Source organism: Chenopodium album, chromosome 14 (assembly GCF_948465745.1).
Source record: "Chenopodium album chromosome 14, dcCheAlbu1.1, whole genome shotgun sequence".
Classification (NCBI taxonomy): domain Eukaryota; kingdom Viridiplantae; phylum Streptophyta; class Magnoliopsida; order Caryophyllales; family Amaranthaceae; genus Chenopodium; species Chenopodium album.
Window position 1 is genome coordinate 2083275 of NC_137847.1, and position 14127 is coordinate 2097401.

General features: G+C 33.0%; 2 protein-coding genes across 2 annotated transcripts; one reads left to right on the forward strand and one right to left on the reverse strand.

The window, feature by feature from the left end:
• Positions 1-100: 100 nt before the first annotated feature.
• On the reverse strand, positions 101-4842 carry LOC145578514 (mediator of RNA polymerase II transcription subunit 17-like). The gene is made up of 8 exons (XM_081635824.1): positions 4673-4842; positions 4385-4574; positions 3044-3157; positions 2748-2833; positions 1809-2196; positions 1274-1717; positions 847-1164; positions 101-702 (listed from the first exon to the last, which is right to left on the reverse strand). Exons 1-8 carry the CDS (start codon positions 4765-4767, stop codon positions 376-378), a joined length of 1962 nt encoding a protein of 653 aa, XP_081491950.1. The 5' UTR covers positions 4768-4842; the 3' UTR covers positions 101-375.
• A 7201-nt stretch (positions 4843-12043) lies between these two features.
• LOC145578515 (glyoxylase I 4-like) lies at positions 12044-13024 on the forward strand. The gene is made up of 3 exons (XM_081635825.1): positions 12044-12265; positions 12383-12491; positions 12764-13024. The coding sequence occupies exons 1-3, from the start codon at positions 12075-12077 to the stop codon at positions 12977-12979; spliced, it is 516 nt and encodes a 171-aa protein (XP_081491951.1). The 5' UTR covers positions 12044-12074; the 3' UTR covers positions 12980-13024.
• Positions 13025-14127: the final 1103 nt, after the last annotated feature.

Sequence of the window (14127 nt, forward strand, 5' to 3'; positions counted from 1 at the left end):
GGACACTTAATTTCCTTAAGAACCGGTGATTGTGCAATAAAACTGTAAACTGAATCAACAAGTAATAGAAAATTGCAAGAAAAATGAGGAAGAGTAATCATAAAAGAACAATGAAGCAAAAACATTGACTACGCTTCATTAACATATCTTTCCATCATTGATGTTTGGTTTCCATTGTTTAATCATACATTATGTAACCATGAAATATGTAACTTATTCTGGCATCCAACCCAAATGTAAAGTGAAATTTGATTTGTTCAATTCACGTACATTTCTCATAGGCCGTAGGCCATAACTTGCAGCTAAACACTTAAAACACAGGGATACCAGTATACATTTTCATTGATTGATATATGAAACAAAACTAGACCAGATTTAATGGTTAACACTGACGGTGCACACACTAACAAGATCCATTAATGTAGAGTACAATGTATCCAAAGACAAGTGACCCAAAAACCGTCTAGAAGGAGACTCACCATCAGGAAGATCTGCCTGAAGTTTACGCTCCTGAGTAGAGCCATCCTCCACAGTCAGCCACCAGGAGATGCATCCTAGTGCATCCTCCGGATCAACATGCGCGACCAGGCTCAGAGTCTCACCTTGTTCAAGCTCCAAGAAAAGGCAGAGAAAATCCTGGTGTGTTTTTATACCCACCATCAATGCTTCCTCGTGAAGCCAGCATATGATCTGACTAGCTATCTGTCATTCAAACCCAAAACACCCTCAACCACAAGTTCACATCTCAAATTCAAAACAATATAAATAAATAAATAATAAAGATAAAAACTAGTACTCAGTAGTCACTCCAGCAAGAGTTTAAACATCTACGGAGTATAAGATTACCTGCAACAGAAGCACCATAGGGAGATCTACCAAGTCACAATTGAATCTGTTCTTGGATCCCATTGCCTCAGGATTACATTTAAACAAACCAACAACATTAGGGGCACCTCCCCCTTCAATGCTAATATTATCATCTTTCACCACCACCCTAGTCTGAAATAGTAACTTGTTATCTTTAATCTGATCTTCATCTGAACTCCATGCCTGAGACTGCGCATTAAGTATGGCTTTGGGAACTTTCACAGACAGTGCCCAAGAAGAAGTCCGTGAATGCCAGGTAGGTTGTGAAATAAGCTGGAGATACGGAATCTTTGTAGCCTAATAGATGAAAACGGAAATTCAGCAAGAAAAGAGAAAAACAAGTCAGATATACAATTCCTATTTCAGTTGACAAAACTAATGCAATAGAGTTCAAATTTGCCAATACCAGGTTTTCCAACTTTTTTAGAACTTTGCTTGAGAAGATTCGGTGAGCCAAAGAAAGGCAGAAATGATTCACAAGCCCCACAGCATCATTAGGCTGGTGATTAGACTGAACTTTACCAGGCAAGTGTGGTTGGTGCTTCACTTTGCCATATATTTCATCACGGAAAAGCTGTTGCAGATATATTTCATAAGTGATGTGGTTGGGGTGTCCAGACATTAGTTCAATGTTTTGCTTGGTTTCCACCAGGCTTGACACTTTAGATAAATCATCCACATTCTTAGTGTCACTGCTATCATTACCTTGATCTTCCTGATTGTATGGCATTAGCGATACGAAAACAGATACCCCTGGCTTTATGCTCAGTTCCAAATAGTTTTCTCGTATTCCAGTCACGTTTACCCCCAAAGATGGGTTGAAGGATTCACGGCTAACTAATTCAAAAACCTATAAGCAGAAACAAGGCATGTCAAAAAAGGAAGGACATGGTGAAAAGTTAAGAAGCTCCAATAAGGGGTAGTAAATTGTTCACATCTACCTGTTCATAAAATATGGCCCTATGGGCATTGCAAAGGACTGTATGTGTTTCTCGTATACGATCATCATCACTAGAATCCTTCTTAGCTTCACTTAAAGATTCATCAACGGAACCAGAATTCATTCGCCCAAGTCCAAGTCCTTCTGGACTATCACCTGAATGAGCATCCAAAAAACCAAAGTGGAAAGAACGACATGAATTTTTAGGCAAATTCACAGCCAGCATGCCAGATGAATCGTGCTCCACACGAACCATAGAAAACTTAGGAGCTCTGGCAACTGCTGCTTGCTCATGTGCTGTGTTCTTGGAGAGATCAATCAAGAAGCCATCGCTACCAGGAGCATTTGCTGCCAAACGATGCCATTTGACTTTCCAATTCTGCTGCAAACTGTCAGCTTGTCAGAGTGAAAGGATGAACAATCCAATGAAGACAAACAGAAAAGTAGCAATGAACAAGTAAGCCTATGAAGATACACCAAGGAAAGAAGGGTTAGTCATAGCATCAAATTATTATATATTAGATGTTGCATCAAATTATATTTATTGATTTACTATACTTATCGTCAGAAGCACTAACAATTAATGCAAACCTTAAGGAAATTAAACATAGTGTGTATAATACACAATAAATGCAGAGAAGACGTAGTAAACATAGACAAATCTTATGAATATAACAGGAGAATGATAATGGAAAGTGGAAACACCAAACAGTGTCAAAGCTCGGCTACAAGGACATGGAAGAAAGGTGACTAGATAGTAGATACCACAAGAATGTATGCTAGATAGTAGACAAGGCACGTAGAGATGAACTGAAAGTGAGGTATTGAATGTTGAATGAGAGTTGCAATGCAACAGATTGGCATGATAAGGCATCAATTTATATCTTATCAAAATACAAGTATATAAGGAAAGAGAGAGTATCCACTTCTGCATACTCACCGAATGAGAGCTCCATAGAATCTTGCTTCCCTGGCAATCTGATGTTCCAAGGATTTCGCAGACTGCTTAAAGTACTTACTGAGATGCTGCAAGGGAGGCAAGGTTAAAATTTTATTCCAAAAGCAACTAAGAGAAAATGTTCATGCAAACTGCAATTTTAGACCTCAAGATAGAACTATTATGATACATCTTTCTATTTTAAGCAGGGAAAAAGTATTAAGTTGCAGTAACATACACACTAAGGGGGTATTGGTAGAGTAAGGTGAAAGATACAATAAGTCTAACAAGGACGATACCCGAAAACACTGCAGCTTATTTGCAGCAGATATTGCAAGGTCGGACAAGGCTTCATTAGGCAATGGTTTTGGCCTATTCATATGAGCCACGGTAACTGCATCATTAGCTTCAACCTGAACAATTAGCCAAGATTTGCCCATCAGCACTTTCGATAAGACAAGTTACAAAATGAAGCTTGCCCCAAATAAGATATGTGGAAAAAAATGGAATAACAAGCTGAAATATTCCTGATTAGCACAGACATAAATTAAAGCAGTATTCAGGAAAACCACACTATCCCAGAAGCAAACAGTAAAAGGTTCTAACAAAGTGTTGATATCGTCACAACTCACCCGTACTTAAATGCCAAATAATTCACCTTAATCAAAATTAAGGTAATAACACATTTATTTGAAAGCCAAAAACAACTAGGACATAACAAAGTTTCCCCCAATATTTGCATCTGAATTTCCATAAGTTTTCAAGTTAATGAGAGAATACTCAGCACTTCAGCAGCTTATCAATGATTAAAAATATAAAAATGTCAATTTTGGGGTAATTATGCAAAAGAAATGACATAGTCCCTCAAATAAAAAAACTAAAAAAAAAAATAGCAAACTAGCTCCAATTATAATCTTATAAAATTTCTTAAACCACTATGAGTTGATGGTCACCCACCTTGGGTTAGAGCAACATTGTTAACAGCCACGATGTTAGATAGAAAATTTCATTAATTGAGCTACAAAAACTTTTCCAGTAAACTAACACCATGTTCAATAAGTAAACCTCAAATGATCATCCCATTTTCAATTCTCTCCAAGAAGGGCCAACTTCATGTCCAAGAACTCAAAAGTGGATGAGAAGCAATGGCAATGAAAAAGCTCAAGGAAGGCAGGACAAATAACTTTTACGCTCCAAAAAAAACTCTGATATTCAAGCTCAAATTGAATCCTCATTCTACAATACTTTCATCATGATTCTTGAACACTTGCAATTTAATACTGAATGATTATACTTCAAAAATAAAATCTCATTTTGCATCTTAATCAACTGACTTCGCATCGAAAACATTCACAATTATAAAAATCAATCATTTATACTACATACAACATCAATTTTGCATCTTAATAAACATACTTCACACTCTAAAGACCAAAACACTCCCAACTACAAAATTCAGCATTCACACTTCACATAACTTCATAAAACCTCAATTTTGCATCAATAAACTACAAATTTAGCGCAAAATTCAAAATTCAAAATTCAAAATTTACAGTTAAAAAACTACTTAACATTATCACCAAAAACCACAATTTCAGCTCAGAATAAAATCAGTGTAATTCGTAGTAAAAGGAGCTTACAGTGTTAATTAGATCAATGATGACAGAGAGCTCTTGATGAGCCAATCTCAAATTCTCAATCACCCCTTGCAACGTGGACGGTGCAGATGATTCCTTCGTCTGCTTCTGCTTCTTCGCATCTCTCTCCAACGCCCAAGCGAAGTCGATTCGCCGAATCAAGTTCACAGTTTTCTCTTCGTATTCAATTTCGCTGAAAAAATTCCACAATTTCAAATCAAAATCACCAAAAATTGCAGAAAAAATTAGGTCAAATTAAGCTATTACATAAATGGAGGAGAGAGAAAGTACGGGGAAAAGCGTTCGGCGCCGGATTCTTCGATGATTTCGAGGCGTTTGATAGGGAGTTTGTCGAGAGAGATTTCCATGTCGCCTCCGTCCGCCATTGTTGAGCTTTCGCCGGAGTTTTGTGGTTTTAGGGGAGATTTTGCACATCAAGTGACCTTAACAGCTTAACTGCAACTGAGCCCTAACTAACATCAATGAGCCGGTGAAAAATGGAATTTCGTTAATTTTATTGAAAGACGGTTAATTTGAGATACTTTGTATGGTAATTTGGTAAAAAAAGTAATAATAAAATTGGTGCAAGGTAAATTTTTACTCCCTTATTTTTAATATTTGTTTCATTTCTGTAATTTGCACTATTTATTTGATCTGGTTTGACTAATGTTTGTAATTTATACATAATAAGAAATATAATTTTGTAAATAGTCGTTGGGATCGTCTCGATGAAAAAATTATTAATTTTCAATTGTTAGAATTTATACTTATTGATAATTAATGATATTATTGATCAAGGATTAGCATTAACATACATGCCCAGGAAAAATATAGCAAGTATTTTAAAACGGATGGAGTAATAAGTTTGATTGTATCTTATTAATGTGTTTTTTTTACTATTTTCTAAACAATGCATGTTATAAAGACTGATGTGTAATATGCTTAATCTAATACAAGTATATTATAAGTGTTTGTTAAAGGTAAAATTTAGGTTTAAATATGGTTATTTTTATAAGGAGTAGTATATAAGGGTAAGTTTAAATACTTTTTAGGTAACATTTACCCATTTACAATAAATATATTAAAGTCCGTCTCATACAAGAATTTGTGAATTAACGTTTAGGTCATTGAGAAGTTGTGGTGCCTCTTGTGGATTCTTTTGTTAGATAATGTGTGTGTGTATATACATATACATATATATATATATATATATATATATATATATATATATATATATATATATATATATATATATATATATATAAATTGGTGAAAGAGTTTGAATTTTTTACTTTAGAATAAAAATTAAGTTCTGTTTGTCAAAATTTGGTTACTTTTCTAAACAATATGTACGTATTTTAAGGTTTAAACGCTAAACTTGTCACATGCATATTATCAATTGTTACTTTGACAACTAACCTCTACTCGCTACTTTGACAGCTAATATCTAGCTAGCTATTATTAATTGACAGATTTTCAGTACTCTAACAGTTAACCTTTCTACCCACTACTAATTAGTAGCTACTCGCTACTCTGTCAGCTACCTTGTACTACATATTAGTTTTGCCAAACAGGACCTAAAGCGAGATTTCCATCCTAAAATCAATTGGCGATAAGAAGAATAGCACACTTGGGTTATTGACTGAAATTTCTTTGCTTTAGTTTTCAACATGGGCAGAACGAGGGGGGGGGGGGGGGGTTGAGGTGGGTCTTGGCTACCCCTTGCATTGGTTTTAGTTATTTAATAAATGTTGTGATAATTTATGTTAGTTGTACAATAAATGAGTAGGTTTTGGGTGAGAATATAGAAACATTTTCTAGCTCCTAGTTAGAAGCTTCTCCTTAATATTTTTTTTTAGTCTCATTCTTTTTTGATGTTTCAATAAACTCCGCACTATTTTTTATACGAGAAATATTACTACATATATTACGCCAAGCCCCTTAAAAAAAAATAGTTTTGCCACTAATTTTCAATATGGTTTTGCCACTGGTTTACAATATATATATATATATATAGTAGAAACAATACTCACACTTGCTGTTTGTCATGCACTTAACAATCAATTATTAGATTGTCATTTAGAGATGTGTTTGTCATGCACTTAACAATCAATTATTAGATTGTCATTTAGAGATGTTTTTACATACTCAAGGATATATATGATCATCATTTTTTTTATAATTAAAATACTCCAATTCGTAACTAATTTTCAATTTGATAAATTGTGATTAAAGATAAACCAACGAAAAGAAGTAGTATTTTTAGTTCAAAATAATTCATTTAATAATTGGGAAAGAAATCATGATTGTCAAAATGATATTACAGATGATGATCTTGAATTTGTGAACATCCAAAAGGATATTACAAATAATTTGTGAAGGTCCAAAAGGATATTACTGATATAGGTGATGATCATGATGTGAAGGTCCAAAAGGATATTACGGATCATGATCTTGAATTTGTGAGGGTCTATAAGGATATTACAAATGCGATTTTCAATTTGCGAAGATTCAAAAGGATACTGCATAAAGTAGCTAGATATGGAGTAAATCATAAGAGAATTACATATATTAGACAGTAAATCATAAAGAGATTTAAATTTTTTAGGGAGTAAATCATAGATATTTACATATATTAGACAGTAAATCATAAAGAGATTTAAATTTTTTAGGGAGAAAATCATAGAGATTTACAACTACAGATAACATAAACAACAATTACAAGTATATAAATAGCCAAAACAAAGTTTAAACAACATACTCATCACATCTCCTATAATACTAAATTTTCTCCATCCTCCTCCTTTATAATAAGAAACTATACTAATCTTATTTAACAAATGGCTGGAAAAACATCATTTATGACTCTCATGTTGGTGCTATTAGTTATTTTATCATGTGGTAAGTGCAAGATAGAGCCTAAAGTTTAGTTTTTTTTTTTTTTTTTTTTTTTTTTTTTTTTTTTTTTTAACATTAACTATGCAAATTTTATCATCTATATTAGAAAAAGTAATTACTTAATTAATTGATCATCACAAGGATTATAATTTTACCATAACTTATATATTTATATCGAGTACTTAGTTTCTTTTTTATGAAACCAGGAATTAGTGCTACGAGCTCAAGGTTACCTCAAGAAATCGGAGTACTTGGAGTAGGTGGGCGTTGCACACCAGATCCAGGGTGTTCAGACGGAGAATGTATAGCAAGCTGTGGAGGGGCGCAAGCTCCACATTCACATTGCCTTGGTGACTCATGTTGTTGTATAAGATAAAGGATTTCCGTTGTAATATAATGCATTGATAATTTGAATAAAGGAATGATACACTCTTTCGGTAATTGGTTGTATTTTCCGTGATGATATTGTAGAGGTAGTTATGCCCAATATTATTTACAATTACTTTTTATTTTCCTTTGTGATTTGACTCTCTTTTGCACCATAAAATTTTTGTAAAAAACTTATACTTGTAGGTTATATATAGTTCCTGTTGGAAGTTCTTGATATAAAATAAGAGAGTTGGGGAAAAACAAGATAGAGGGAAAAAACAAATGAAAGGATAAAATCCCACATTGGTTGGGGGAAAAGGTTTTTTCTTGTTTTTATATTCTAATGTCTTAACATTGCTTAGTTGAGTGAGTGGGAGGTAAGTGTTACTCCACACACGCGCGCGCCGAGCCGGGTCGGGCCTTGGGACTTGGGGAATGCGATGCGCGGGCGTGGGTCCTTGTTATTTTTTTAGAGAAATTTTATTTCCTTTTCTTTGTTAAACAGAATATTCCTTTTTGTCTGTTAGGATTATTCTTTTCTGACTGTTGGGGTTACGGAATTAATCAGTCATTAATCCCTTGATTATAGCTGACTGATTCAATTCCTTGTCTATTGCTTCTGTTGTTGACTGGCTTAATGAATCTGGTCGTTTTCTTAGCCAGATTCTTTCCTCGTTTTATGCTTCTTGTCTCCCTTCTACTGCCTATATATATACTTGTTGCTTTTCCCAGTAAAATATACAACAACACAATCAGTCTTCTCTCTTCTCTAAAATTATCTAAACACGAGTTCTTTCTGTTCTGTTTTTTGGGCAAGTATTCTGAGTTCCAGTCGGGTTTGTGAGTGCACATAAACTCCGGCGCCGTGCTTATCTTGGAGGGCGACCGCTTCTAGTCTACTGCACCGGGAGGTAGCGCAGAATCGTCTATTAGGTCAGTGGTTCTCCACGACGCGGCTATTGTCACTTTGGTTCACGCATCAAGAGATAAGTAATTTCTGTTTTATTGCTTAGTAGTTTAACAGTTCCGAACAAGAGCAGTTCATAATTCACCTTCAAAAAACTTAAGAAAATAGATAACATAATTACACAAATATATATAGAGAGATGTGATTTAAATTGCGCAAGGATGATCGACATAATGTGATTTCATGGTAAAAACATGTTTATTTGCAAGGATATAATTCTAGTTTCTGTGCTTAAGCTTATTGTTTGTGCAACTATCGAATTATGTCTCAAAAGTCAAAACACGTTACAAGATATTTGGCTCACAGGATCGGACCATCTTTCTAAAATGCTCAGTGGCTTTATATTTCCTCCATTCTTGAAAGTTTGACTCACTTTGCATTTGCACGGTCTCCAATAAATAACTTTGACCATTAATAACTTCGGCTACGCTATGTGTTAAAAAAAAATTTAAGATGTTGATAATTGAAAATTTTACAAGGGGAATCTAATAAGATCAAACTTGTTAATTTATTTTGATTGTATAAATCATAAAATGTGGTCAAATTTTTTTTTGTTTTGACCACTTGAATAGTAAGTGATTTGAACTTTCAGGAACGGAGGTAATACTAATGCTGATAATCAATTAATTGGACACATATTCTGCTGTATTCCAAAGTAAAATAGATTGTACTCATAGTAGCTAACCCACCACAAATTTATAGCTTACTTTGATTGATTTAGTATTATGCTTCTAACAAATTTAGTACTTGTTTTTAATTAACATTTAACAGTCGTGATCAGCCGTCTGCTTGATCTTGAAAGTTGAAATTAAGGTTTAAGTTGAACTAATCTTGGAAAGCTACGAAATGAAGTAGTGCTCTGCCACAATTCACAAAGATATATAGTGATCCAGATAGAAAAATTAATCAAACTTTCACTCTTGATACTCCTACTCTAAGTAATCAATTAAGCAATAATAACTCTAATTATGTATTAACTGCTGTATTAAAATTAAAGGTTTGAATGTCACCTAACATTCGAATAAAAATCACAAGAAATAATATTTTTACTACGGAGTAATTAACATCTTTTATATACTTATGCTAGTAGTAAATAGAATTAAAAATCTAATAATATCCATTGGACCATTAATTTCGTACATTTATAACATGAGATAATTGACGGTGTTAAATTTCGAGACAATATGAAACGGGCCTAGGCAACCCGAACAAGGAGGAGGAGAGTTTGGTCCACAAACAAGGTCAGGGAGCTTCCATACCAAAACCAATTGGCAATAATAGGAGTTACCCATCTACCTTATAAAGTAAAATCACCTCTCCACTTTCTCCAATGTGAGACACTCACAAGTGGGCAACAATGGATTTCAACAGACGGAGTTCGAGAGCTCTCTCCATTTAAGTAGGGAGGTTTTAAATATCAATTGTTTTTTAGATGAAACTTTTTTTTGGAGTTATATGTTGTTCCAATTATCCTAGTTTTAAATGAATTATTGAGCATTATGAAAATTTAACAATATGAAACATTATATTGGATATATTTGTGTTTAGTAGGGTTGTGATTAACTGATTATTAATTAAACAAAATGAACGTAGATAACATGGAGTATAAAAGAAACAACTTGATTACGTGAATACCTGTATCCCTCGCAATCTCGCATCATTAACGTGGGAAATTTACTTGTATTAGACTTGACTTTTGTTATTACTTAATTATTATGTCCATTGAGTGTATAACATGCATTATAGTAGTTTTTTACCTTTTTTTTTTTTTTTTTTTTTTTTTTTTTTTTTTTTTTGCTGATTTGTTCACATAGTCAAACATCTACAGTAAATTTTCTTATAAATATATTATCTACATTTAGTTTTTATTAAGTAAGTCTTATCAACGCTAATCATTATAATGTTTGTGATTATATGTAGTCGAGATAGCATGAAAAGAAGAACTTATTATGACAAAGAAAATGTCTACAATTCTCTTCGTCATATTACATTTCAATCATGCATATGTTGCTTGTTGAAATTGGTCCCTTAAATTTTACCAAAATATCATCGGATTTTAACAATTAAACCGAACTGAAACAACAAAGTATACGTACTTTATATTTGACTTGTTTTGAATAAAACAGTACATTTATTTTCTTGTTTGTTGGCTAACAATGAAGTTATAATAATGCAAGTAAATTATTTTGCATATAGTTTTATATATCTTTTTAAAAAAAAGATATATGCGGCCCTTAAATAAGAAGCTAAAAGTGAAAATAATAGACAATAAATAAACATTTATTACACCAATTTATTCGTGAATTGTCGATAAATTCCCAACGTAATACTAAAACAGGAAGGATATTAAATGCTTATATGCAGCCCTATAGCATTATACTATTTTTTTATGGGAGTAATTTTTTTGTCCTTTCATTTTATTGTTAGAGATTACATATTAAAATTTTGATAATCATTTTTAAAAACTTCTTAAATTTCTTTTTATGCTTCGAACAAATTTGGTGATTTAGTTGGCCGTTGACTCTTTGATAAACGTGATCTGCGAATTAGTTAATCTAGCTTGACAATTAATAGGTTTTAGTCGAGCCATTCTTTAGAAGTAGTGCTACAGTGCTATGCGCCTCTTCAACAAACTGCTCTCTGTATATTCTCTATGAACGTATGACATACTTTAATTGCAAATTAGGACAGGAATGCACAATGTTTACTATGCACTCGAAAGTAATGTGTCACAATCGATTCTCCTTCCTATGCCACCACATTATTAAGAAATGATATGATTACATGAACACAAACATTTATATGTAGCTGGTCACACCGTATAACAGGGATTACTTCGTTAGTATAATAGGGATTACTTGGTCAGTGTTAAAGGGTAATTACTTCGTCAGTACTATAAGGTTACTCAGTTAGTATTATAGAAGTTACTCAGTTAGTATTACAGGGTTACTTAGTCAGTTTTATATAAGTTACTTTGTTCTTTGATAAATGGTCACACGGTGTGGCTGACCACACACAAGACGAGACCATGTCAACGAAACTAGTTAACGTTTAAGATAAGTTAATTATCTTATAGTCATTTGAATGTGTAAGCCATGTCCTTATTTTATAAGTATAATTACACTAAATTAAAGTTTTGATAAAGAAAATAATTTAATCAAAACAGATCATGTAATCATGTCGATCCAATGGGAACAGCTGGTTAGCTTATTAGATTTCCAACGCGGATATCTACGTGAATTAATCATTATTATTTTTATAATATTTTCGACCGGCGTATAAAACATGTATTCCTCTACATACGTACATAAGACATTGTCAAAGCATCAATTAATTTCTTTTGATTCTTACTTCTTCATTCTATATATACTATAAATTCTTAGGTTGCTACTCATACGAAACACCATTAATTCTTTGATTTTCTTTTTCTTAGATTAGTGTTATATTACATATAAGTACATGGTTGAATCAACGTGCGAAGAAGAACATATCATGACGATAGAAAACATAGAGAATCCTCTTCGTTTAATATCCTTAAATCACATTTCAATCAGGTGTCGTTCTGTTGAAAAATCTCTTGATTTTTACCAAAATGTCCTTGGGTTTATTTCAATTAGACGGCCAGGGTCTTTAGATTTTCCCGGTGCTTGGTAAGCATAAAAAAACATTTCTCTTTATAAGTGCATCATTTGTCTTCTCGAATTTTAAGTTTACTTGTTGATTGACCTTAATTTGTTGGTTCATCTTATTGTTGTTTGTTGTTGTAGGTTGTTTAACTATGGTATTGGTATTCATTTGCTAGAGTGCAATGATGAATCAAATGGCAAATTGGATGTTAAAGTGATTAATCCCAAGGACAATCATATCTCCTTCATAGTACGTTTCTTTTCTTTTTTTCCCTTTCATTTTCTTTTTCTTTCAATTATGTTCTCTGAATTTGGTTTGAAATTTTGGTTATAACTACAACTACAAAATTTGACATACAACTTATGCTTTTTAAATATCGTTATATTTTTAAATTCCACACTTGTTAATGTACAATTTTATGGTATGTTAAGCTTTTAACGTTAACTACTAAAAATGTTCTATAGAGTTACTACAATGCATGATTACGCACACATTGACAAAATGAAATGACGTTATTGCAGTGCGAAAACATGGCTACGGTAGAAAAGAAGCTAGACGAGATGCAAATAGAACATGTTAAAAACAGGGTGATTGAAGGTGGAATTCACGTTGATCAGCTCTTCTTCCATGACCCAGATGGTTTTGTGATTGAGATTTGCGACTGTGATAATCTCCCTGTGGTCCCACTAAAACGCGACTTGCCCAATCGATATTGTCCACGTTTCAGCAATTTCTAAATAATTGGCAACAATTTTTGTAAACGGTTATTGTAGAAAGATCAAGTTTATAAGTGTACTACATTGTGGATACCAAGTTACCAACTAGCTAGCTAGTTTGTTAAATGTCTTGAGGGATAGTACATAAGATCGACTTATCTGGGATCAGATCTCATCTACACATCTCCCCTTTATGAATCTCTCGAGAAAAAAAAAATGCATGTACTACATTTTTTTACATTCCTTGTCTCATTTTGTCTTAAGATTTCCCCATTTCACACATCTTGTCTTCATTTCATTTTGTCTTGCTTTAAACTATACCAATTACAATAGTAAGATATAATGACCATCATTTAAGTTTTGTAATTCAGTTGTACAAAGTGATCACATAAATTTTCTAATTGAGATGAGTGAATTAAAAATTGTTAAAGTTTTTCAAATAAGAAAATGAAGCAAGAGTATTTAAAAACAGTCGGAAATAAAAAGTGGAACAAGTATTTAAAAACGGAGGGAGTAGTACATATATGACTCATATGAGTGATATATGAGTCATATAAGTATATTTTGTTCGTTTGTGAGCTTAAATTAGTCGGTAAGGCCTTCTTTGAATTGGAATGGGCCAACGAGATAATAGATTAGATAGCCCATATCTCTTTTCTCTTTCGGCCTTTACTTTGACTGATTTTATTTAATTTACCTCCAATCCTTAATTTCCAAGGCTTGATCGAGCTAGAATAACTCCTTAATCAATTAATCCAAGCATCTAATTCTCTATATGTGGTTGCTGGTTGGCTCTAGTGTTCTACTATGTTCTGTATAACTTGATCATCTACTCCCACCACGAGCGGTCGCTTGGGAGATAAGGGTTAGCTAGGAATGGCCAGGCTCGATCTTTGTTGGTCGATCGATTAGTAGACTCCTAACAAACATAGGGTCATAGTTCACCTCTCATAAAAGACAATTAATCAACTAAATGCATGACTAATATAATACTTATTGACTAACGATAGTAATAATATAAATTTTTTACGATTGATGCATGGCAAGCCAATTACAAGACGACATGTGCACATTATATCTCAAAACACAAAACGCATTGTTACTCTTAAAACAGAATACAAGTATTATTACGTAAAGCAGTACATACCTATAAATAAAATCAAATAATA